Consider the following 27,779-nt stretch of genomic DNA (forward strand, 5'->3'; position numbering starts at 1 on the left):
TGCATATCAGTCTTGACCCTGTGCCTCATGGGAACAGTCCAGCCCGAAATGCCAAGCCAGGTCTTCCCAACTGCCAAAGTCATAATACGGCGGTCAGGCAGCCGGTTGCCGCACCTCCACCTCATAATCAGGCCCTAAGTGTTCTGTCTATCAACTGCAGTTTAAGTATGACCATTTGAAAGCGTCTGTGGTATACTGAAAATGTGTTGGGTGTGTCTAGTAAGGACTGGTTCTAATGGACTGATTGGGAATTGTGTCTAAGATGGAAATGATATGTCTTAAAACATCTATTCTGTAAACAAGAAATGCTTTGCATTCATGTGTAATCTTAAACAGGGCCTGCTGAGAGGCGAGTGGTCAGTACTTTATGAGACAAGCAAGGTAAGCACAGCAAGCAAACAGATAGCACAGCATTTTCAGAATCATCACTACCTGGAGTAAAAAAGAATAGCAATTGGTATGAGTACACCAGAATTGAGAAATTGCATTGTATATTTTCTACTACAAGCATTTAGTCCAACATGCACTCATGATGTTGTCTAGAGTTGTGGCCAAAGTGTGTTGCTGGTGTAGTGTACCTTGGTATGGATGTGCTGTTGAGGTCGCAAATGCTTAGCCAACTATATGGCTTGGTAAATCCTTTGCCATTTATATGGCTTGGCGCTGTCTTGAGCGCATGATGGTGCAAATCGTTTATGTCTAATGTGCATTGTTGGTTTGGAGTGAGGTGTGAATAAAACGGGAGGCAGTTGCTATAAATTGTTGGTGTGGCATAGATGTTTGCCTGATACCATCAGTTGTGGCGTTTTCCTGTAGGAGAAGCATATATGACTGCTTCTCACAATCACCTTTGAGGTATTCAAAGGACATCCTTAAGGAACACTTAGCCATTTCCGGAGCTCCTGGTAATTTAACAGCAAACAAAATGGGCAGTGTTAAAGAAATGATCCACTAAAACCTTCATGATCGTGTGCTCCTCAGACATAGGCAGTCTGGGAAAATGGTATACCATGGCTCAGAAGTTAAGGCAAAAGGCCTAACTTGCCAATTAGTTTTCTATGAGTTTTGTATTACTGGGCACAGACACATCGTGACATACAGAGTTACATTCTTGTACACGGGAGGCCATCAAAGTAAGCAATAGATTCAATGCAAGCTAGCTTTGATATCTGATTATGTTCAGCTTCGACAGAAACTTGCCAAATTGATAGTCCTGAGGTCAGACATTTATCATTAATGCACTAAAATCTCTGTCTTTTTACATCCTTAAAAAGACAAAAAATCTACAAAACATCAGAGGATTAATATCTAACATTTTATAAATCTTTAGCTCCCTTCCCCCCATAACTAGTTTTCAAATACCGTTATTTTGTATAATACCAAGCAGATGGGTACTTTTATTTTCTCTTTTTCTAGGAAATTTGGCATGGCCTAAAGCTGTGAATGCTAGATTTTTGGTGTTGATATTTCTTTCTAGATGCTGACACGGTTTTCCCATCACAGGTTCCACTATACCACTTGGTACAGTGAAAGCTCAGCTACCAGATTACCACCACATATATGGCATTCATAACTTTGGGGCATACCACATTTTCTAGATTGTATTCCATCTCCGGGGAGTAGACAAAACCAGAAGATTTCTACTCCTCTGACATTTCTGACACCTGCCCCATGGTCACTAGATAAAATGCTGGAGCGTTATGTAATGCCTTCTTGGATGGTAAGGGATCTCAGTTCCCTTGTTAGTGCATTACTTGCGATCGTTTTGGCAATTAAAATGAATTCCTTATTCCCAGTTCCATTGATTTGAAATTACAACGGAAGTCAAGAAACACTCACAAAATCCTTGCATTTATAGATTGACTTTAACCTCACCATTCTGGTTCTTCTGTTTGATATATTTAGCCGAGTATGAATTTATTTACATTTATTGGCACATGTAGCCTCCTAGTTGTATTGAAAATTGGTATAAATGATGGTGGCCAAAAAATGCATACTTTTACCCGCGATTATGGGAATTCCTTTGATAAGTGTGATTCCTCCTACTTATAGATGCAGCAATCTGTCATTTCCCCTTAACCTTAAAATCTTCTTTGGTACCATCACAATCAACAAGAGCTCATGCTGCAACCTCCCACTTGAAACTAACACATACGTCTTGTATCATATTAATCCACATTATAAATCCTTGCATTTAAGCAGATACAGTCTCCGTTCTATTTGAAATATAAAACAATGGTATACAACCTTAATTAAGGCTTTTACCTGCATTGTATTTGATAGAGATTTGGGCTTTATATTTTCTAATATTAATATGAACTTGCAAGCCTAGTAAGACCAGTATTGCAAAGATAGAGATCATGACTGTGAGTAATGGAACAAATACCAGCCTATGAGCGTTTGTCCCAAGCAAGTTGATGACCTGCCAGGTAGGTCAAGAGAAGTGAGAAAAATAGGATTAACCAAAGCCTCAGCTCTGTCCCTGATGCGACATGTCAATGAAGTTTCAAGGAGCACCTTCTGCACAATGAAAACCCTGTGACGCATCTTCCTATGCTTCGGATACCAACAACAGCTACTGGCTATCCTCACCCTTGTGATCTCTGAGCTCGAGTGTGCAAATAACCCATACTTTGCCACCCCTTTCTTCATAATAAGCAAAAGTCAACAAATCCAAAACACTGCAGCAAGAATTCACCTTCACCCTATTGAAAACATGATACCAGTCTTGCAAACACTTCCGGGTGCATCATCCACAGAGCCTCCAAAGAAAAAAGACCACCTTAACTATAAACTAAATTTAAACAATGCAAACAAAGTACAACACTGCACAATAAGTTAGCACCCCAGATTGCCACACAACCTTGCAATAAGAAATCTATATGAGTCTCCAATTTCTCAGCACAAGCTGCCAAGCTCCTGAAGACATTTTCTTCCTCTTCGAAGCAAGCAGGAGCATTTGAAGTTCAGAAAAGAGGTGACAACACAGTAGTTCCCAAGATAAGTACATCAACGCTGACCCAGGAAGAGAACCCAGGTTGATAATTCTTCTACAGATGTAAGCGCAGTTAAGAGCTATAGAATAATATGTACCAACCACACCAGGCCAGGAGGACAACTACAGGGATTTAACCCAAATTTGAGAGCTCCACAGAACACATCCTCACGATGACTTTGAAATATGAATGGAATAAAAGAGCTATAACTCCAATCAACACTAGAAGTACCCACTTCCTCTCTGCGCTTGAAGCCTCGCAATTCGGTGACCACTTCCCTCCCGGCCCATTATGGACACTGTATCCAGTCCTGAACGTTTCATGTACGAATTATTGATTTCAGGTGTGTGTTAGTCTAATTAGTTCAATAATAGCAAAACATGACAACACTCTGAATGAAATAAGCTACCACAACCTGCCCAATGAAATATGGGACTCTAACCATGGCCTCTCACCCTCACTCTAGAGTTACAGACATAGTAAACTATGTCTACCCTCTCTTTTTACCTCTTTTTCCACAAGATGGAGGACCATAATCTAGACTTTATGATGTCGTCCCACTATCACTTTTGATATAGTCCATATCATATCCTTTGGGACAAGAATATCCCTTGCATGATATAGCGGCTTGTTCCCCTGCCCATGATGGAGCCCAGAACACCAGTAGCAAGCTACCTCAACCACCACAGTTGGGGGTCCTATAATACTCATCTGCCTAGTGGCTTCACAAAAGTGGTTTAACAACATCATATAGCAGTGCATTACCTGATTCCCTCATTGTCAACGGGAAAGGCATGCAAAGAAAGGGCATATGAAACTTTGCTGGCAACTGGATGGCCTTGATATAACCTATAATAACAGCATGCCTAAATAACCATTCAGTACTTACCAGGGAGGCCTGCCAAGACCAAAGTGATCTGCCCTGCCCCTGTGTGTATGTATCTAGTATCCTGACTTTTATTTTGGCCTTAACATCATGCTAATTTACTTGTGAGCTCAGCGACCGAGGCCTTTCTCTGACTATTCGAAGACCTGGACCTTTCTTAGGACCTGCAACTGTCCCCCGTGAACGTATCAGCCAATCCCCTCTCAGTCAGGCTGCTACTGCCCTGTGACTGTATCAGCCCAGTCAGACTCATACTTGCTGTGGCACAAACTAATAGCCCAACAAGGGTTGTATACATCTCACCGTCGAGACAGGGCCACAGCAGCTTGCCTCGCACCTGCTTTGAAGCGCTGGGGCCACCAATCAATGCTGGGCTGAACTCAAGTAGCCAAGTGAGAAGTAATGCGGGCCATGCCTAGCCTCCTCAATGGCTTCCGTAGAGTGCCTCTACCTATTGCAGGCCTCTTTCTGGAGGGAGAAGTCTACGTAGCTGGATCCGCACTAATAAAGTGTGAGAGAGACTGAGGATCTCATTTATGAGGAAGTCAAACTGTGCAGCACAGCGATTCACCTTTCTGTGCTGCACTGTGTGACAGGAAAGGGCAGAAATACACCCCATTTAAGGCAATATGGTGCATCCCTGTCCTTTCTCTTGCACTGGTGCCCTTTTGGCAGATTAGTGCCAAAGCAGGCACCCTTGTACCATGGTGCAAGGGTGCCTGTGTTGCATGCAGGATTGTTTCTGAGCAGGAAAGGGCACCTTCTTGTACAAAACCAGTCCTGGGAGGCATATTCCTATTTCTATGTGCACTGCAGAATGCAGCTCACATAGAACGAGAAAGAAAGAGGAAAAAAACGAGGAAAAAAAGTGTTTATCCTGGTTATGCCTTCCCTGGGAAGGTGCAAGTTTTTAGCGCATCCCCGGGTTTAAAATGCTTGTAAATCTGGGGATGCGCAAAAATCCATGGGAGGTGTGTGGGAAAACCCATGCAATGCCCATGGAACACCTACCAGGGGCAGAGTAACACAACACAGCGATTTGCGCTGCGTTATGCAACTCCAGATTTTTTAAACCTCTCTGAGCCACGCAAAGTGGCTTTGCATGGCTTAAAAAATCTGACTCAGAGGTTTGCGTCATGCATGTACCACGTTGCGTGGTGCAAATTAGACTGCCTCTCATAAATTTGTCCCTAACCTTTTAACTACTTTGCAACCAGAAAACGCAATATGCATGTAATGATTATTTATCTGACTTGTTAAGCACCAGAGTCTGCACCTGAGACTGATTTATTCTTCTTCCAAATTGCTAGGATGGACAAGCTTATCAAGAGTTACCCAGGTGGGAGAGAGCACGATGGGAGATCAGCAAGAACAGCACCAGATGAAAGGAATGTGACCAGGATCTGCCTTGTATACTGGTTTGATTTGTATAGCATTTAGTACTGCTATGAAATAAAAAGTACTTTATTGTCTAAAACGACAACCACTGGGTCGGACATTGATGTTTTTGTGTCTGTTAATTGTTGAGATCTGAGCTCATGGCCTCTAACTCTATGAAAAGCCTGTGACTGTTTTCCCTCGCTATCCTGAGACCGAAGTTTGGAAAGGGTTGTAGTTGTCCCAGTTTGCAGAGCTATAGTATGACGGAGCCCAGAACACCAGTGGCAAGCTACCTCAACCACCACAGTTGGGGTCCTATAATACTCATCTGCCTAGTGGCTTCACAAAAGTGGTTTAACAACATCATATAGCAGTGCATTACCTGATTCCCTCATTGTCATGTAAAGAAAGGGCATATGAAACTTTGCTGGCAACTGGATGGCCTTGATATAACCTATAATAACAGCATGCCTAAATAACCATTTAGTACTAATCAGGGAGGCCTGAAAAGACCAAAGTGAATTAACACAAACTGCTGATCAATGGAGCACTCTAACAAAGTCCACCCTGCAGGTTCAAAATAGTAACATAATCTGAGCATTACATCCTCTAATAAAATCTAATATAAAAATCATCATAACGTGTATTTGTGAAGCACACATTCACCCCAGCAGGGGTATCTTAGTGCTGTTTGAAATAAAATATGTTTATTGTTACCCAACTCAATGGTACTCATTTTATCAACCTCAGAAGTATGAAGGGCTGAGTAGACCGCCAAGATTCGAACCTCTGACCATGCAGTCAAACAAAGATTCTTGCATTGAATGCATTAGTCCACTTCACAACCAGACCCTGCAAAAAGGATGGAAATAACTGTCCATCTTGGCAAATCTTTTCAATTCACCACCCCGGACACTGACGGCTTGGGTAGGTCAAAAGAAAAAGCGTTCGTTGACGCTGGACCCAATCGGTGTCCTTTTAAGCCGCCAGCTCCGTTGCTAGCTCTTCTAGTTAACGCATTAGGCCAGCAGCCTAGGACGTGGTATGTAGCACACACATTACCACTTTTTATGTAGACAGTCCCCGATCCTGATGAATTGCCCTGATCCTCCTGACATATATGGCAAGAAACATGTCGATCATTCTAGAGTAGAGCTTTACGTCTAGAACTTTATATTCTAGGACCTAGCCTCTCTACATCGTTTTTAATAGGGTAGTCTACCTGTTGAATAAAGATAGCATAGGACTGACTAACCCTTTTTACTTTCACATTCTGCTACATTTATTCCACTAGGCCCCTCACACCCACGCACATTTCGGCAGGAACAAAAGATCCGACAAAGAGCCCCGGTTTCGGGAGCCCATCAAGGATTGCAGCGCCGACTTGACGAGGGGCAATGCTCATATGATGAAGCATGACACCTAGCTTGCTGGGTGTGTGAGAGCATTAGTTCCACCAAGGGAAATTTTCCCTGGCGGTCCTCTGAAATTTCCCTGGCCGTCCTCTGATTACTTCATCTCTACTCTCCAGTACTTGAGGAACTCTGTACCCCTTTTTGGATATAGACTTGTGGGGAACGTACATTGGACCTCCTTAAATATAGCCCCCTGTCCCCCCTTTTGGATTACAAATCTTTTCAATTGACATCTTAGGAGAGCAATTAAATAAATAGAACTGTAACATCTTCGATCCATGCAGATTCTGATCCACCTCTCCTTTCAACAATAACTTTAACCCCTTGAGAACCATAAGATCAGAGAGTGGATTACCTTCTGCCACAGGCCAGCATAAGTAATAGGAGAACACAAAAGATAAACTAACAATACAATGTAAGTTCCTGTAGCGCTAATAAGCACTGCTAGCATAGCACGCTTTTTGAAATAGCGCTGATATCTCACACTTCCTCATCCATTACACGGCTAAGTGCTGCTTCCCATATACTTTATAGCACCCTTACGTGGTCATGACACACACTATGGACACACTATAAACATAGGATCAAAACAAAGACAATATTGTTTGAACCATAAACCCACAAAGTGTAGCGTGACACCTGGGTGCCTCAGAAATCCACACAGGAATATTGTGATTATTTGCCAGTTGTAGTGCTGTCCTGATGTTGAATATAATAATTTTGACATTTTGTAATCTATGTGACATTATTGTGCTGTTCTCATCAGGAACTTGAGAAATAGAAGTGAGATCCCTATTTCTGTGACTTTTTTGTGATACAAGCAAATGCTGCCATTATCCATTGCCCAAAAAAGTTGAAAAGTTAGAAAATTTATTTCAAAGCATTTTCCTAACGAAAGACTTATAAAAATGTAGCAAAAGTGGATCAATAATAATTGTATTTTTCCATCTAGTATATATAATAAAACATGAGTGTAAGAATCTCACCTATGTTTTCCGCAGGAACGTCATGGATGTGAAGCAAAGATCCACAACCTCTCCAAATCACCTAATTGCACCTGAGACTAAACAAGGTGGCAAATGGTAATCCGGGGAAGATGGGAAACAAAACAAGGAAAAAGGGGGAAAAACTCCACGCGGTGACTCAGATAACCTCAGGACCCGTCAGGATAAGGCAATTAGCTGTAGGCAGGAAAGAGTCAATACATAAGTAAGTGAATAGAAACATATATTAACTCGCTTATCTTTTTGTTCTTTCTTTTCCCTACCTATGATATCCCTTCTCCAGTAAACTGGGTAGTAATATAATGGTGTTTAGGGCTTATGTCTGGTGCTGTTCACCCGTATTGTTCATAAAAAAATATCCCCACGCAAAACAGCTTAAATATAGTAAAGTAAATACACCTTAACTCAGGTAAAAAACTGTTCTCACTATTTCTCCTAGATCCTAAAGGGTGGAGTGGATCCCCACAGTGCTGAGAGCACAGGATCAGGTAAGTGATGTAAAATAAAATATGCTTTGAAATAATATGCAGAGCGCTGAATTCGCATAAATCAATAATGCTTCTTTGTCTTTGTTTTCTTCTCTCTTACTTTATATATGTATACTATTCTCACTTCATCTTCTAGATCCCAGAGGGCGGCGCGGGTTCCTACAGCGCCGAGAGCACAGGATCAGGTAAGTGACATGTAATATAGACTCAATATAATAAATCAGCGCAGAGCACCGTTACCACATATTCTATGACGCTGCTTTGTCTTTATCTTTTCTTTTCTTTAGGGATGCAGGCAACCGATGACCGGAACGAGATTCAGAGGGACGCCAGAGAAGGACGTCCCGACACGAGAAACACTGAGCAAATGCCGAGTCTGACACGAGGAGCGCTACGACCCGGAAGAGCACAGCTAAGGTGATAGAGCTTCCACAAACTAGAACGCGAAGCGCTGCTGATCGGGAAAGGCCGGGCTTTATCTTGCCTGACCTGTCCCCACGCAGGCGCGTTCTGGATCCGCGGCCATTTTCGTAGTTCTTGGTCCCCGCGCGCAATCGTGACAATGAGTGATTGGAGTATTCTATTTCTAATTACATTTGTTGCTGTGTTTGTTTCTGTTTTGTGTTGTTACTGATGTTGCACAGCCCTCTAGAAGCAGTGAACTCCTCGCTGCAAAACATGTGTTGGCTGTCCCTTCAAAACCCTTGTAAATTTTGTGGATATTGAATTAAACACAACTGGAAAGAAATGAAACATTTCTGATTTTGCTCAATGCAAATAATTTTACATAATTGTAAGCAAGATTTTGATTTTGTGATTGTAAGATCGATTCACCACATGTATTGTAGCATTCTTGTGATGCAACATTAAATAATGTGAAATATTGGGTTGGTAACAAGAAACTCCAACCAGGAGGGTGTGAGTCTCTGCAGGTCACTGGTCAAACATAGCAGTGATCTTTTTGTCTCCCTTAGAGTCCCTACTGAGGAGATATTACACACATATCTATCTATCTATCTATCTATCTATCTATCTATCTATCTATCTATATATATATATATATATATATATATATATATATATATATATGTATATATATATATATTTCAAGACAATACCCTTTCAGTGCTGCATAAAATATACAAAATAAGGAAGCAGGGAATTCTGGATAGTTCCCAAGTTTAGTCAGAGAGCAGCCCCTTTATGTGGAGCAAACTACAACACCACCGTTATATATCAATTTTCCTGGCAAAGATTTTGAGCATAGGATTAGCAGTGTGCCATCCATGCTGAGCAGAAAAAAGGCAAAAGTCTTCTACCATGCCAGACACAGTATTACAGCTTTGAATTGGTAAAATATCATCCATACCAATCTGGAATGAATAAAAGCAACCCCTGACACATGTGTTTCGCTCTAATTACAGCTCATTAGAGAGGTATAGCTTTGTCCAGACACAAGGGAGCATCTTGTGTAAGTAAAGACAATAGCCTTTCAGGTTAGAGTGCTGCATAAATTATGCAAAAAAGGAAGCAGGGAATTTAGATAATTCCCAAGTTTAGTCAGAGAGCAGCTTTTTTATATGGAGCAAACTACACCACCGACGCTCTGAATCTGCTCAACTCAAATGTCTGTTTACTAGCTGAGCTTTCGAGCTTTTGAGATGTCATCAGTAATGTTATTAATGGTGTCATAGAACATGTTGTGAGTGATGTACTTTGGGCGGTTATAGGCAGTGTATGGTGAGTGTGCAGGTTATAGTAACTTGAAATAATTATAACTGGTGTATTTCAGTATTTTTCTTAGTTTATAATGTAATGCTAAAACTGACATTTTTACCTAACTATAACATGACTTTAACCTTTGTTTTCTTAAACCTTTGTTTTTTTCAGTGAATTTCTGAGGTTTTGTTAATGCAAAGTAACACATTACTACCATAACTAACTATAATGTTTTTGTAACATAAAGTAATCATTTATTACCATATGTAACTATGCCAGCTCCTCGTCACGCACAGACAGCCAGGCTCTGCACATATCCTCTCGTGGGCGCTGACATACCTCTGCACATGGCCTTCAGCGGTGTACGGCTTGACGTTGGAAGCAGGGCCTGTGCCAAAGCCCCTGCATGCAGCCACTCCTGTTGCACACAGCATTTGTCTGTGTGCAGCGTGGGGCTGGCTGCAGAGCCTAGCCATGTGTCCAACTCCCCACAGATGGCCACCACCTGCCGCATGTGGCCATCGGCCTTACACAGCGTGGCGTGGGGCACAGGTGCCCGCAGGCAGCCACCCCCACCAAGCTTAGTCTGTATCGGAGAGCAGCCCGACCCCCCATGAGTGGCCTACTTCTCACTGTGAATGGCTTAAGGCTATGTGTGGAGTGGATTAGCCGCAGGGCCAATCACCCATGTGTCAGCTCACCACAGACAGTTACGATCCCTTTTAGAGTGTTGAAAACTAGCTGCAATAGCTGTTAGCATCTGCTGAAGCCATTTTGTTTGTGGCATCCATTTTAGTTGGCCATGTGCTTTCTCCCTCTTTGCTGTTGGCTGCCCTTGTATTCTGCTTGTGTCATATGATATAGTTAACTCTTTCAACACTGAGCCAGAGCCTTGCACATGCTCAGAAGAGTCTGTAGCTGCTCATGCACCGGCCTTAGACTGTAACTGTCAGGCTGTTCTAACTGATGTCAGCAACTCATTACTCCTCCTGCTTGTTGGCTGTGCATTTTCTGTATGACCATCTATGTGTGAAACTCTTCTCATGTGTACTTGTACCGCCTCCTTTTGAGCCCCTGTGTGGGTATAAAAGGCCCCTGTTCTCTGCACTCCGTAGACTGTCTCCTACGGCGGCCTGAGGGTACTATATGACGCAGTCTCCCTCATGTGAGGGTAATAAATACTTCTTTTTGATATTACAGCTTCCATGCCAATCTCTTCTTTGTTGGGTTAAAGGACCAGGTGTATCAGTGAACCCCTAAAAAGGTTTTTATTTCTTCGGGAGCAGGGTAGTCTCACTGGCTCCAGCGAGAATCCTGCAGAATCCATGCAAAACACATGTAAAAAAAAGAAATTTGGCCCCAAGGGAGACCCTCAGTGTCCTGAAATGGAAGGCGCAACATTTCCCATCATGTTGCGGCCAGCCAGTCATATTGCTAGTTCTTGCAGGAGTTTGGCACTCCCCCTAGATTGAGATGCCTCACAGGAAAAGAAGCCCTTTTGGCCAATCAGATTGCTATCTTATTTAATGTTGTGTGCTCGTGGGACTCCTGAAAGAGTTCTGCAAACCCAGCCATCATATATACATACATTTTTAACTATAATTTCTCAAAAACTACTGAACATATTTACACCAAATTACAAAAAGCATTCTTTCTGAGTAAAGATCTAGCTTTCTGCCAAATTTTTTGTAATTTTGTTCAGCCATTTGGGCTGTAGCACTGTTAATGTTAAGCAGACTTATAAAGCGCACTGTCTCCCCACAGGCATCCTGGCGCTGTTGTACTCTAACTCAAACCACGCACATATGTTGTAATGTAAAATCGCACCTACTAATAGAAGGTGGGCCTAAACAGCACCATTAGAATAGAGCCAGGTCTTCAATTTCTTTCTAAACAGCAGATGATCTTCCGTCTGTCTGAGGCTGGTCGGGAGTGCCTTCCACAGCCGAGCGGCTGTAGAACTAACAGCTCTTCCTCCCAGTTTTATTCTTCTGAACTTAGGTACTTTTACTAGTTTAGCTGAGGATGATCGCAAACGTCTGGTAGGAACCTACCATTTAAACTTACTCTGCAAAGGTTTGGGCCCTAGACCGTGTAAGGCTTTAAAGACAATACAGAGAGATTTAAACTGGATCCTCTGTAGCACGGGGAGCCAGTGAAGTTCACTGAGAGCCAGGGAGGCTGATGATTGCCGTGGTTTCATAAGGACTAGTTTGGCCGCATTTGTCTGACTTCTCTGAAGTCTCTCGATCAGGTATTTTGGAGCCTCCAGCAGAAGGGCATTGCAGTAATCCAGTCGGTTCAATACAACACTCCTCACTATCTGTGCCCTGGTTGAAATTGGCAGCATTGGGAGGATCTTCCTTAGCACTCTTATTAGGGAAAAGATAGTCCCTACCGTTTTATTTACTTGAGTTTCTAAACTCAACCTATCATCGATTATTACTCCCAGATTATGTACAGCCTCAGATGGTGTAAATGGCTTATCCACTGGGATTGGCCAGAAATTTGCCGGGAGTTGATGTGGGATTTGCTGGGCTGCACAACATAAGATCTCTGTCTTATCACCGTTAAATTGCAGAGATTTATTTTTAAGCCAACATGCAGTATCGTGCATACATGCGTGGACATTTTCCAGTGACAGTGATTGGTCCCCTTCCAGTGACAAGATGAGCTGAGTATCATCTGCATAGTTCACCAGGCTGACATTATGGGACTTAACGACAGAGATCATGGGGCTCATGTAGATATTAAACAGTATTGGGCTGATTGCCGATCCTTGAGGCAGCCCGTGCTGGGTATTGATAAAATCTGATTGATATGGCGTAAGTGATACTGCCTGTTGTCTATTTGACAGGTAAGATTGGAACCATTTTAAGGCCGTGCCCGTTACTCCAACTGCATTAAGCCTTGTCAAAAGAATTTTGTGGTTTACTGTATCGAATGCGGCAGACAGATCTAGTAAAATCAGTTTGACTGATTGTCCCTTGTGTGCTCGCATTCGCAGTTCATCCAAGACTGTCACCAAGGCAGTCTCTGTATCATGTCCCGCCCGGAAGCCAAATTGTATATCCTCTATATTGTTGTTATTTTCCAGAAACTGCAAAGTGTTTTGCTGACCCAACGTTCTATGATCTTCATGGGATAGGGTAGAAGGGGGATAGGTCTGTACTTTTTTGGACACATGCGGTCAAGAGTAGCTTTTTTCAGAAGTGGTGTTATTATCGCTTGTTTCCAGCAGGCCGGTAGTACCCCGCAGCTAAGTGATTGTCCATAGTTCTGACGGAGCAGCGGGAAGAGTTCTGCACCTAGTTCTTTCCAGATCCTGTGTGGTAAAAGATCCATTGGAGAGCCTGAGGAAACACTTAAAGCTAATCTATTAAACTCCTCCTCTAAAGGTATCTCAAAATGGTCTAGAGTTACCAGTTTACCCCTACCTACCCATTCCTTCTTTGGAGTTAGTGGTGGTAGCCTCTCATTTGTACTACTAAGGTCCTCCACTTTGTCTAAATCACCCAATCTTAAGCCATCAATAATTTTACTGATCTTTTCCTCAAAGAAAATCGCTAAACTATCACAGAGATCCTGTGTAGTGTTAATCTTATTTTTTGTACAGTCAGGGTTAGCGAGATCCTTCACTATTTTCAATGTACTTCTAGTACTATTTGATGCTTTTAAAATAATATCTGCATAGTATTCTGCTTTTACAATGGAGATTTCTTTTTTATAGTTACTTGTTACTTTTTTCAAGGTGATTTTATCCTCATCTACGTACTTTTTTCTCCACTTTGGTTCTGCCTGCTTACAACCCTTTCTTAAGTTTTTTAACTTTTCATTATACCACGGGTCAGACAGTCGACCTGTTTTATTTATGGTTTTTCATAGGGGCGATCTGGTCTAACGTATTACCTATTTGTTCACAGAGTAGGATATAATTTTCATCCCCCTGTTTACTTATATCTAGAGGACTTTGCGCAGGAAATACCGGAGATAGTTTTGCTTTTTTCAAAAGTCCTTTCCAGTCCCTGCCTCGATGATTATATTCCTTAGTAGTGGCAAAATCATTCCTTCTAGGATTGAATACCAAAAATGTAATCAAAAAATGATCAGACCAATCTGCCGGTAGAATATCCTCTAATCCAATAACATCCTCCCCAGAGAAGATTAAATCTAGTGTATGTCCTCCCCTATGTGTAGGTTCTGTTACCCACTGTTGCAAATTCAAGTTCTCACAGGATTGGAGAAGGTTTTTGAAGGCTAGGTCTAGATTCCCGTTGGGCCATAAATTAAAATCCCCTAAAATAAGTAATCTAGTGTGGGTAAGTGCCATATTACTAAAAATATTAACCCCTATGGAAATTGCACAGGGAAATTCAGTTATTTCTCAGCCCCCGCTTGATGAATCACCCTGAAACTTTCAAGGCAGGCGCTGAGATGGATGAACCTTTTTTGGTAAAATTTTGTGAGGATTTATCAAACGGCATCAGAGTTATAAGCAAACCAAGAAATACTATTCCTATGGTAACTAGGTACTAACTATAACTGCACAGTGGCAATCACCACTGTGTAATAAATAATGTATATAATATAATCTAGCATAATAATATATATAATACAATATAATAATATATAAATAATAAAACAATATCTACAAATGAAATTATATTTATAAATATTAAATTATATATATATATATATTGATATATGTGTGTGTGTTCTATAAATATAAATTGTGTTAAATATAACATATGTGCAGGGCCACTGTAATTATGTGAATGTGCAGCAATTTTAGCATAATTATAGATTACCAGCATTTGCCACATAACCTATCATCTGCCACATAATCTGCAGATTTTAACAAAAAAAATGTTGTTACTTGCTCAAACGGTTCAAAAGTTACTAAAACTGTGACAATACCTGTTACCGCACAGTGGAAGGGCATTTGCAAGGCTGAACTGGTAACCTTTCTGTTGCCTACTGATATACTTGAGAGTTAAATTTGTACTAATGTAATGCAACCAAGACCCAGAAAGTGTTTCCAAGTTTAACAAGCATTTGCAATGCAATAGGTCTCACATTACTGAAAGTTTGAGCTATTGTTGTTGCATTATTAATTGCAAAGCCAATAGCTCAAACTTTCAGTAATGCAAGACCTATTGCACTGCAAATTCACCTCTGTCACTAAGATTTTTGTGGCAGCGGGACAGTGGTGGTGGGATTATTACAAAAGGGAAGGGTCAACTGGTATTTCACAATCTAGAGTAACTGCTGGTCTGTGGTGATTTATTGCCAATTCTGAAAAACCATGCTAGCTTACCCACAACCGGATTATCATGAGAGTTCGGAAGCAAAATTCTAAACTAGTTTTCGATCACACAAAAATAGTTATTCAGCACTAAATAGGACGTGGCGGTCAGCTAGGTACCAGGTCGCAGAAGTGCCTGAGCTATGGGATGCATGCAAGAGAGCAGTAGAATGGCAGAGAGACGGCTGACTAGCCACTGCAGTTTTATTTACAGATACTAGACAATGTGTTCCTGCCTTGAAGCAGTGGGGCCTCACCTTTCCCCTTCATCCAGGCCGACACGGAGCGCTGGATGAGAGCCATGCAAGAGCTAGGGAAAGGCTGCAGGGCAGCAGCAAGGATTCCCCTCCGGAGGAAAGGTGGTAGCAGCAGCACACATGCTGAGATCGGCTCGCAGGCAGTTTGTTCTTGAGAAGGAAATTGAGAGGAAGTCTTGTACGGGCAATACAGTACTGTATTCACAAGCTCCAGTAGCTATTTCTTCCCCCTCTTTAAGTGAATTTAAAGAGGTGTACAAGGATTCACCCCGCAAAACTAAACAATCACTGTTGCACACTGGCCCAACAAGAGCGGGGGGAGCGTCTGGAATGTTAAAAGATGAAGCCCGGTTTATCATTTGTTCAGGCCTGCCAAGTATCACGCATCAGGCGTGACGCTAACGCATTTCAGTGTGGTGTTCCCGCATCACCCCACTGAAATGCATTGTCACGCATTTGCCACTGACCGTCACCGCAGTCTGCTGAGATCACCACTGAAACTGGTTGCCCACTACGCCAGGTGCTAGTGCACGCCAGCGCCTCTCACACAGACTGTGGACAGAGCACAACGGGCCGCAGCAGACACTTCACTTGCCAGCAGCAGCTCAACAGTTAAAGATCACTCTGTGTGCTCTCAGACTCCTCGGACAGTGCTACAATGTCACAATATCTGCCTGCCTGCTGCCAAATTCCCGCGGCCGCCCGCTTGCGCCGGAGCCTGCGCGGCTGTGATTCACTCTGACTGCCCAATAAAAATACCGAGACCCAGCTGCATATTACAGGCTGGCGCCGTGGGGGAGATGTGGCCTCACGACCTCCTGGAACAGGAATTGAGGTCGGTCAGAAGCGGCAGTGCCGGGGACTCGACTGGACTCACTGGAGTTGTGCAGCCTGTCGGTCACAGCCCCGTCAGCGCGGCTGGCTGTTGCGAAGTCACCCACCTGTGCTCCCATGTGTTCCCTTTTTGATGCTGCTGATCCCTCACTCCTCCTGAAACCAGCCTGAACAGCAAGGTTTGACTGCGCCTGCAATTCACTTTGATCCCCGGGGGAAGGGAGTAATGGGAGAGAGAGAGAGAGAGAGACAAAACACTGCGAGCCTGCTGTCGGGTTCTGGAACTGGTTCTTGCATATTACTCTCTCTGGAAGGGGATACTTGGGTCTCAGATACTTTCCCAGTCAAATATCTCGGTAGAGCCTATAGGAAATAAAACATACTGTGACTTTTCTGCGAGCCTAATTATTGTTAGGTAAGAACAATAGCCCAATGTACAATGTGGCACATACTGATCAATAGTTAAACATACCCAAAAAATGAAGAACTCAAATGTTTTGCGCACTTCCTGGATTCAATACTTAGCAAGTCTTTTCTGTACAACTTATTTGCCCTTTCAGAAAACTAAACAAATGGTTATACTGGTTTTCTTTACATAGAGTACTTAGAATTATCTAGATCTCTTTTAACTTTCACTTTGACATTTTCGTACCTTATTCAGTTCCAGGTTGTGTTTCTAAAAGGGGGTCAAAAAAGAAATAAACAACAAACAAAAGATAAAACTCTGTTTCAAATTAAACAGTCTCAATCCTGCTCAGAGTTCGAGATTAATAATTCCAGTTCCTTAAAGTCATTAACTTGTTCACCAAAGTTCAGCACAATAGCCCCAAAATATGTATCTTCCTTGTTATTCTTAATTCTTCCTTAAACTGTCTTTCAGAAGTCTTAAGATTCCTTTTTCAGGAAGTTCCAAACGTTAAAAAATGTTTAACAAAATAAGAACTCTTACCGGGGCTTTTAGCAGCACTAAAAATAAATGTTACCGAGAATCTCTCGAAGGGTTGCTTAGCAACCGTCTTTGTTGATGACTCTTCTCTTTTTGTTTCTTGCAGGAAATCAAGGGGATCTTCCAGACGAGAGGAAGGGAAGCCAGCCGGAAGACTTCTGATGAGGGAATTGCGAGAGGTGACAGGATCCGGAAGTGAGGCGCCAGGCGAGCGAAGAGCCGGCCGGATGCCTTCCACTGGATGGATCTCTCAACTGCTGGGCACTGAAGCAAGACACCGGTTTCCGAGGATCAGCACGAACGGAGAGAGGTAGATACGCTTTCGAGAAGCAAAGCATCGGAACTAGGCGGGTAGGGGTTTAAATAGTTGTTGAGGCACGCGTTCGGTAAGGCAGTTCACACGTGTTTCCAGAATAGCTGTTAAAACGTGCCCTGAAGCGGCTCAATTTAGCATAGCACGTTTTGCAACAAGGCAGTTGGCAGGTGTCTAAAACGTGCATTGACAATTTGCATTGAGCTTTCATATCAACAAGCATTGGTACTTACAATGTCAATAAGCATTGGTAACTACAATACTTACAATGTCACTAAGCATTGGTAACTACAATAACATTCCTCATGTAACTTTTATGATAAGATACAGAAGCTTAAGATAACATTTGCTAATTCTGGGTTTAATGAAGAATGTGAAGCTTTAGTCTTAAAACATTAGGTGACTTTACCTTTAGATAATAAATAAGGAGTTTATGGATACACAGCTTAGGTTTTTCGCGACAGTTATCCCCCCCAAAGGTCGTCTAATTGGGCAAGGTTTTTCTAGGTGTAATGCATGAAAGGATCTAACAAGGCGTGGGGCATGTACAAGTGCTTCAGGTTCCCATGAACGTTCTGAAGCGTCGTACCCCTTCCAATCAATTAGGTAATACAAATGACCACGAATACGGTTTGCATCTAGAATGCGATTTACCTCAAATTCAATGTGGTCACCCACAACGATTGGTGGGGGTGGATTATCCTGTTGTGTGGAAGGGTCATGTGGTTTTAATCGGGAAATGTGGAATACCGGATGGATTGCAAAATCTTTAGGTAACGTTAGTCTGATAGGAACTGGATTTAGAACTTTTTCTATTGGATACGGCCCAATAAATCTTGGTTTAAGTTTCTTTGGTCCATCGATCTGAATATTTCTTGTAGACAACCAGACTAAGTCTCCTATTTTATAAGCTGGTGTTGGATTTCTATGCTGATCAGCTGTCAGTTTCATTTTTAACTTGTTTTTGGCTAAACTTTGCTTGGCCTGTTCCTGTAGTTCTTGTAAAAGACGTAGCCTTTCAGTTACAGCTGGCATAGTGTGAAAGGCATCTGGGAGGATGGTTGGGAGAGATCGTGGATGCGTGCCAGAAATAAAAAAGAAAGGTGAACAACCTAGAGCGGAATGATAACTATTGTTGTAAGAGAATTCCGCTAAGGGCAAAACGTCATCCCAATTAGCTGATACTGTAGATGTTAGACATCGCAAACTGTGTTCTAGATACTGATTTAGTTTTTCTATCGGGCCATCAGTTTGTGGATGGAAGGCAGAAGATAGGGCAACTTCAATATTTAAATTTTTGCACAATTGATTCCAAAATTTGGAAACAAATTGAGGGCCCCTGTCGGAAACAATCTTACTGGGCAGGCCATGTAGTTTTCACTAAATTTGATTGCAGATGGTAATTTGACCAAAGGAATGAAATGTCTCATTTTGGATAGTTGGTCGACAACTACCAGGATTGTAGTAAATTTATGAGAATTTGGTAAATCAGTGATGAAATCTAAGCTGATTGTATGCCAAGGACACGGTGGTATGGGTAATGGCTTTAAAAGCCCCGTGGGAGACTGATGGGATGACTTTTGTCTAGCACAAACTGGACAAGAATTTATGTATTGTTGGACGTCCTGACTAATGTTATGCCACCAAAAATATCTCTGGCATAATTCCAAGGTTTTATTTACCCCAGGATGCCCTGCTGTACTAGAATCATGATTCCATTTTAGGACCTGCTGCTGTAAGTCTTTCTGTGGAATAAACATTCTGTCTTTATGAAAGAAGTATCCTTCGCAAATTGAATTTGCTTTTTGTGAAAGCCATTTTTGTTGGTCCTAATTCTAAGAATGTGATTTAACCTGAGCTAAAAATGAATCTGCTTGAGTCATGGCTATAATCTTTTCAGATGGAATAATGTTTGGTGAATCAGGTTTTTCGTCTGATCATTTATCGCAAACTAACCTTGAGAGAGTATCTGATAAAAGTTGCTTTTGACCAGGACGATATGTTATGATAAAGTCAAATTCACTGAAAAATAGTAACCAGCGTATTTGTCTAGGAGTCAATGCCTTGATAGTTGTGAAAAACTAAATTCTTGTGGTCTGAGAATATAGTGATAGTATGCTTGGCTCCTAACAAGTGGTGTCTCCATTCGAGGAACACCGCTTTTATTGCCAATAATTCTCGTTCAGCAATCGTGTAATTTTGCTCTGCATCTAGTACCTTACGAGAATAAAAGGCAATAGGATGAAGGCGTCCAGTTGTTGAATCTTTTTGTAGCAAAACTCCTCCTAAGGCAGTTTGAGAAGCATCCACTTCTACAAAGAATGGTTTGCCAGGGTCTGGATGAATCAAGATGGGTGCTGAAGTAAAGGCTTGCTTTAGTTTAGTAAAAGCCTGTTCTGCATCAGGATTCCATTGAAATTTCACCCCCTTTTTTGGCAACTGGGTGACTGGTGTCACACTGTCTGAGAAGTTAGATATAAAACGCCGGTAAAAATTGGCAAATCCTAATACCCGTTGAGTATCTTTAACAGAAGATGGAGTGGGCCAATTTAAAATAGCATCAATCTTTTTAGGATCCATAGTTATACCCTCAGGAGAGAGCCAGTAACCTAAGAACTCAACCTTTTGGGTATGGAAAAGGAAAACGCATTTTTCAAGTTTCACATATCAAGAATTGTCTTTTAGTCTCTGTAAAACAGAGGGAACATGAGTAGGATGTTCCTCCACAGTTTTCGAGAAAATTAAAATGTCATCAATATAAACTATGACACAAACATCCAATAAATCATGCAAGACCTCGTTGATGAAATACTGAAATGCGGCCGGGGCATTGCAGAGGCCGAATGGCATTACAGTATACTCATAAAGACCGTATTTAGTGTGAAATGCGGTCTTCCACTCGTCACCTTCTTTGACCCGCACTAAATGGTATGTGCTGCGCAAATCAAGCTTAGTGTAGATACTAGAACCCTTAACTTGATCCACTAAAACTGGAATCAATGGTAGGGGATAACGATTCTTGATTGTTGCTTTATTCACGGCGTGATAGTCAATACACGCTCTCAAATCGCCAGATTTGTTAGACACAAAAAAGAGCGGCGAGGAGACAGGTGATGTGGAATGTCTTATAAACCCTTTTTCAAGGAGTTCTTCCAGATAGGTTTTTAGGTATTGGTTTTCTGGTTCTGTCAAGGCGTATATTCTGCTACAGGGCAAGACTGCACCAGGAATCAGGTCTATTCTGCAGTCATATATCCTATGTGGTTGTAATTTGGTTGCCTGGACTGGGTCAAAGACTTCTGAAAATTCTTGGTATTCCTTGGGTAGTTGAGGAGCATCTGGTACTACAGCTGAACAAAACAAAGGGGGAATTGAGTTTTGAGTAACCTGATAACAATGGTTTCTGCAATACGCTGAGTCTAAGGTAACTGTTCTTTTAACCCAGTCAATTTTGGGATTATGCTGTTCCAGCCAGGGAATTCCTAGTATAACGCCAAAAGTTGGTGTATCAATGAGATCAAACATTGTTTCCTCAGTGTGTCCGTTCTCACCTACAATAGTTAGTGGTTTGGTATGAAATTTTATTAGTCCAGAAGACAAAACTGATCCATCAACCGCCCTGACAACCTCTGGTTCAGATTTTGGAACTCGTGCTATTCCTAACTTACTTGCTAATTCTAGATCAAAAAAGTTACCCATAGCTGAGTCAATCATTACAGCTAAGCTGTGTCTATGCTGTGTGGTGATTATGAAGGTTAATCTAAGTGTCAAGTGCTTTGGGGTGCCTGTTAAAACATTTGTAGCATAATGGGAGATCTCAACAACTTTTGGTCCCGAAGAAACGATCTCAACTTTCCCCGGGAAAACTAGTTTTCCGATTCTCCTATTTTTGAATCGCTTGCTGCAACTGTCCTTCTTTTATTAGGCTTAATTTGACAGTCCTTGGCAAAATGTCCTGCTTTACCACAGTAGAGACATAGGTTACCCTTTCTCCTGCATTCTTTTTCTTCTGCAGAAAGGGGGCCTTTCAGAACATCAATCTGCATAGGTTCTTGATGGGTATTTTTATCCTCCAAATCTTTCTTTTCAACTTCAAAATGTAAAGCTCTAAAATCTCCTCTAGGTTTCTCATTTTTGCGTTCACCTAACCGGTGATCAAGTTTAACTACTCAGTCTAAGAACTCAGTGTAATCGTCTGGTAGATTCACAATATGGGCTAAAGAGTCTTTAAGGTCATCTCGAAGACCCTGATAAAACAAAGAAATTCTATTATTCTCTGGCCAATGTGTTTCCGACAACAGACTGTTAAAATTTGTGACATAAGTTATAAGATCTTTCGAACCCTGACAAAGGTTTAATAGTTCGTTTTCTGAGGCATGAATGAAGACATGTTTAGCGAATAAACCAGACATAGCTGTTTTAAAAGCAGTGAGATTATGTAGTAAAGGATCATTTGTATCAACTAGAGGCATAGCCCAATTTGCAGCCGCCACCACCTAAATATGAAATGATAAATGCAACCTTAGAAGTATCTGTAGTAAACATCTGTGGTTTGCACATAAAATGTAATTGACATTGGCTCATAAAAGTTGAATAATGACTACTGTCCCCTGTGAAACGTTCTGGGTTGGCTAATGGAACTGGACTGGGAGAGACTATAGTAACCTGGAGATTTCGTTCCGAGCTTGTCCCAGAAGTTGCTGAAGGTAAATCAAAATGAGGATTGAATTTAGCAGGAGAGATAACTGGTTTAAAAGGCCCTGGGTCAGATTCTCTCCAACTAGTGAAACCAGTTCTGGTTTTATCAAGTTCGTATTTAAGGGTCTGATTCTCCTGTTTTAATTTGTTCATCTCTATTGTGAGTTTGCGGACCAAAGAAGTTAACTGGGAAGGGTCTAGAGTCTCTTCTCCATTCGCCATGGTGCAGGATCAAAAAGGAACTGGGGTCTTCGTTTCTGTTGCGAAGTCACCCACCTGTGCTCTGATGTGTTCCCTTCTTGATGCTGGTGATCCCTCACTCCTCCTGAAACCAACCTGAACAGCAAGGTTTGAATGCGTCTGCAATTCAGTTTGATTCCCGGGGGAAGGGGGGAATGAGAGAGAGAGAGAGAGAGAGAGAGAGAGAGAGAGACAAAACACTCCGAGCCTGCTGTTGGGTTCTGGAACTGGTTCTGGCATATGACTCTCTCTGGAAGGGGATACTTGGGTCTCAGATACTTTCCCAGTCAAAAATCTCGGTAGAGCCTATAAGAAATAATACATACTGTGACTTTTCTGCAAGCCTAATTATTGTTAGGTAAGAACAATAGCCCAATGTAAAATGTGCCACATACTAATCAATAGTTAAACATACCCAAAAAATGAAGAACTCAAATGTTTTGCGCACTTCCTGGATTCAATACTTGGCAAGTCTTTTCTGTACAACTTATTTGCCCTTTCAGAAAAATAAACACATGGTTATACTGGTTTTCTTTACATAGAGTACTTAGAATTATCTAGATCTCTTTTAACTTTCACTTTGAAATTTTCGTACCTTATTCAGTTCCAGGCTGTGTTTCTAAAAGGGGGTCAAAAAAGAAATAAACAACAAACAAAAGATAAAACTCTGTTTCAAATTAAACAGTGTCAATCCTGCTCAGAGTTTGAGATTAATAATTCCAGTTCCTTTAAAGTCATTAACTTGTTCACCAACGTTCAGCACAATAGCCCCAAAAGATATATCTTCCTTGTTATTTTTAATTCTTCCTTAAACTGTCTTTCGGAAGTCTTAAGATTTCGTTTTCAGGAAGTTCCAAACGTTAACATTTTTTTTAACAAAATAAGAACTCTTACCGGGGCTTTTAGCAGCGCTAAAAATAAATGTTACCGAGAATCTCTCGAAGGGTTGCTGAGCAACCGTCTTTGTTGATGACTCTTCTCTTTTTGTTTCTTGCAGGAAATCAAGGGGATCTTCCAGACGAGAGGAAGGGAAGCCAGCCGGAAGACTTCTGATGAGGGAATTGCGAGAGGTGACAGGATCCGGAAGTGAGGCGCCAGGCGAGCGAAGAGCCGGCCGGATGCCTTCCACTGGATGGATCTCTCAACTGCTGGGCACTGAAGCAAGATGCCGGTTTCCGAGGATCAACACTAACGGAGACAGGTAGGTACGCTTTCGAGAAGCGAAGCATCTGGACCTGGCGGGTGGGGGTTTAAATAGTTGTTGAGGCACGCGTTCGGTAAGGCAGTTCACATGTGTTTCCAGAATAGCTGTTAAAACGTGCCCTGAAGCGGCTCTACTCAGCATAACACGTTTTGCAACAAGGCAGTTGGCAGGTGTCTAAAACGTGCATTGACAATTTGCATTGAGCTTTCATATCAACAAGCATTGGTACTTGCAATGTCAATAAGCATTGGTAACTACAATAACATTCCTCATGTAACTTTTATGATACGATACAGAAGCTTAAGATAACATTTGCTCATTCTGGGTTTAATGAAGAATGTGAAGCTTTAGCCTTAAAATATTAGGTAACTTTACCTTTAGATAATAAATAGGGAGTTTTGGGATACACAGCTTAGGTTTTTCGCAACACCGGCATCCCTCTCAGTCAGCTGATATTCTGAGACTGACTAAGTGCATTGCTCCCTGCGCATGAGGGACATTTTATTAACCAAAAACGTTCCCTACGATGTTAATCGAAAATGGAACACTAAAGTGCTGCGTCTCCACAGCAACTGCAGAGGGGTTTTTTCAGCGTGGAAGGGCGGACGCGGCCATGAGGGTGTACGAGGAAAGTGGTGGATGGAGGAGCTACAACAGAAAATGGCGCCCCTAGCGGTAACAAGGTTACGCTGAGGGCGTTGTTATTGGGCCTTCAGCGCCATGGGCAGCTAAGAAATACGAGGAGCAGCCTACGAGGGCTATTTTGAGAAGTATGTAACACGCAGGAAAGTTATGACATGTCTTCCGTTTTGGCAAAAAACTAAAACCGTCTGCGGCTGTCGTTAGTCGCTAAATTTTGTGTTGACTCATTAAGGCAATCTGAGCCGCTGGCAGATGGGCACATAGCGGCGCAGCGACCAAGCCACTAACCACTTGCTTTGTGGTAATATTTTGTATAATAATATTACAGCGCCCTGGCTGCCAGCTGTGACCAGACTATGAGATTGTGCTCCTCGGCCAGAATGAGGCTTGCTGGGTGCAGCCGGGTATCTCTGTGCTACCTGGTTGAGGGGTCGTTCTGACGTTAGGGAACCAGCACGTGGACACAGGAGAAAATAGGAGGTCAGGGACTTCTGGACCACGGGTCCACCGTACTTCATCCACTCTTCGGACTGCCCCTTGACCAAGTAATGTCACCATAGCAACCCCCGAGGGCATGGTAGACATAGGCAGTGACAGCCCATAATTCTTGGGGAGGAAAAGGGTTATTTCAGAGAATTCCTGCAAGCAGCGTATGGGAGTATATGGTGCAGTAGGTGCCCAAAGGGACGCGCCGTGCTATACTTCCCACCCATCAGATGTGGGCACATTGGGTCAACTAACACCTAAGAGCTCAATGTAATACAATATAATATAGTGCTAAATCTACTGTAAGAAAACAAGGTACCAAACATTCCATATATTGCACTTCACTTACTATAGTGCATGTAAGCCACTTTCTGCACTTTTTTTCTATTACTGTCCGCTACGCTATCAACTCCTGGTGCTCTCCTGATTTTGATTTTGCCGGCGGGGACGGGTTCCACACAAAGGCTGGCAATCTGTGTTTTGGTTTTCAGACATCCTGCCCCGCAACACTAAGCACAAGAGTTTGTTGTCAGCATACGCAACAGCATTTTAACGTGGAAACACACAAAATGTACAATAAACATTGTTACAAAATAAAAAAAATGCACGTCCCAAGCCAGCAAAAAAAACAAGCACGGAATCGAAACCAGTGATGCGCGCGCACCACAGAGGAGCGGGAATCAAAACCAGTGGTGCGCGTGCACCACAGAGGAGCGGGGGCGAGGGAGTGCGGCAGCGAGGCGAATGCGCGCTGCTGCGCGTAATAGACACCGATGGGAATGGGTGGAGCAAAGGCGGTACGTGCGCCTTTGCCCAACTGCCTTCCTTGGTTTTTTTTTAAAACACGCTAAAGCCAATGGCAGCCGGCGAAAGCAAAACCACACGCACAAGCGTGTGGTCAGCTTTCAGAACCCCCTACATGAGGTCTCGCGCTGTGCGAGCAGGTCTGCGTACTGCAGCGCTAGGCGCGAGATCTAAAAATGATAAAATAATAATGTAATACTATTACAAAATGTGTTGCATCGTGCTACATGATTTGGCTTTTCTTATTGCATAATTTACTCGACCCCTTATGATCACAGAGGACTTTAACTTACACTCATGTGGTGACCCCATGGCCACAAGACTGGCTGATCTAGGTTGCCCTCGCGTGAGTGGGATGCATTTTGAGCACTCTGCCCAGGTGGATGTTCTGAATAATCTCCTACACAAATTTGACTTAACTTCCCTCATGTCACTAAATGATCCTTGCAGTAAGGCAGTTGTTCCCTCCTTTAAAGGGAGAGGGGGTGGCACAATTATTGATTTTATTTTAATTTCATAATTTTTACTTTCCTCATTTGTGGTTTTATTATACAAGAAAGTGCCTTTAGTGATCACAACCCTTTGCGTGTTGAACTTTGCAGGTCACTTTTGATATGTAAAAGGAGAGTTGAGCAAAAGGGGTTAATGAGAGCGATAGATGGCAGAAGAAGGCTAAAGTGGACACAGATTTTACCAGCTGCCTTCTATAAATCGGTTACAGAATCATGCGCTAGCGAATTAGCTACGTGCATCTCGCAGCACACACCTCCGGGGGAGGTTATTAGCACTTTTAATATTATCTCTGCTAGAGTAAGTGACCTTTTAAGCACCCCGTCATGTGGGACAGTCGTCTCGACTCCTAGATGGTTTGATTCTTCTTGCTCGATGGCGGCAAAAAAACTGCAGAAGCCCTTAACAGGAGCCCAAGAGATCAGATCTTGGTTGGAGCATGTCGTAAGGATTATAAGGTGAAACTGGCTAAACGCAAGTCTGCTCTGAAAGAGGACGCTTGGAGGGAGCTGACCGAGGCTAGTACCCTGAGGAATAGCTAATGATTTTGGGGCATTATCAACACCCCCTTTTTAGAGCATGCTGAAGGTAGTGCCTTAGGTGCACACATCACAGAGGATGAAAGGGTGCTTCATTTTAGAACAATATTTGAGAGCCTCCCACGTTGCCCCTTGAGTCAAGTCGAGAAGAAGTTGCCCCTATAATGACATTTGGGCTAGGGGAGGTCGAGGGGGGTATTGCTGGGCTGACAAGTAATAAAGCCCCGGGACTGGACAGCATCCCCCCGGACCTTTTTAAATCTGACCCCTCTTTCTGGGCCCCAGTACTTTTTGCCGTAATTAATGCGGCGGCAAGGACCGGATGCCCTGAGTCCTGGGCCACTTCGACCATTGTGCCAGTCTTTAAAAAGGGTGACCGTGATAGCACACACTGTTATAGACCAATTTTGTTGCTGGATTTGGTGGTCAAGGTGGTGGGCCGGGTGCTTTTAGACAGATTGACCAATTGGGCAGGCAGAGGAACATGATATACTATCCAATGTTCAGTATGGGTTCCACCCAGGTCGGTCCACGGTAGCCCAGAGCCTTAACCTTATAATGATTCTTAGCAAATACATGGTTGCACAATCTGGCACTATTTTTTTAGCTTTCATGGACTTATCCTCCGCGTTTGATTGTGTGAATAGGACCAAATTGTGGCAGTCCATGAAAGATATAGGGGTGGACAGCAACATCGTTCATTTTTTAGAAGACCTCCATCGTGCAACCGAGGCCAACGTTAGATTATCGCAGGACCTACGCGTGTCACGGAATTTTGATATTAAAAGAGGCGTATGCCAAGGGTGTATTTTGGCCCCCTTTTTGATTAATCTTTATATTAATAACTTAGATAAAGCCCTTTTATCAACAGGGGTTGATTATCCGCATGTAGGCCAACGTGGTCTACCTGTGCTACTCTATGCGGATGATGCAGTCCTTCTATCTAGGACTGCCAGGGGATTATAAACCCACTTTTATGTCGGAGCGGGATTTATCTGTCAACGATTCTAAATCCTATGTCATGCAAGTGGGGACACGCCCCCAAAAGAATATTTTCAGTTGCAGGTAGGTTCGGCTAAGGCACCCCGCACAGACGTTTTCTCATACCTGGGG

The 27,779-nt window shown here is 42.5% G+C and overlaps 1 protein-coding gene across 1 annotated transcript in view; it reads left to right on the forward strand.

Annotated features, from left to right (window-relative positions):
• Positions 1-318: 318 nt before the first annotated feature.
• LOC146857926 (uncharacterized) overlaps positions 319-27,779 on the forward strand; it is a 61,158-nt gene continuing 33,697 nt past the window's right edge. The window contains exons 1-5 of the mRNA XM_085647083.1: positions 319-381; positions 8,306-8,354; positions 8,457-8,586; positions 17,337-17,540; positions 23,479-23,682. Of these exons, the coding sequence (XP_085503209.1) occupies positions 319-381; positions 8,306-8,354; positions 8,457-8,586; positions 17,337-17,540; positions 23,479-23,682 (650 nt within the window). The remainder of the gene's footprint in view (positions 382-8,305; positions 8,355-8,456; positions 8,587-17,336; positions 17,541-23,478; positions 23,683-27,779) is intronic.

The sequence above is a fragment of the Triturus cristatus genome, chromosome 3_2, assembly GCF_964204655.1.
Source record: "Triturus cristatus chromosome 3_2, aTriCri1.1, whole genome shotgun sequence".
Taxonomy (NCBI): domain Eukaryota; kingdom Metazoa; phylum Chordata; class Amphibia; order Caudata; family Salamandridae; genus Triturus; species Triturus cristatus.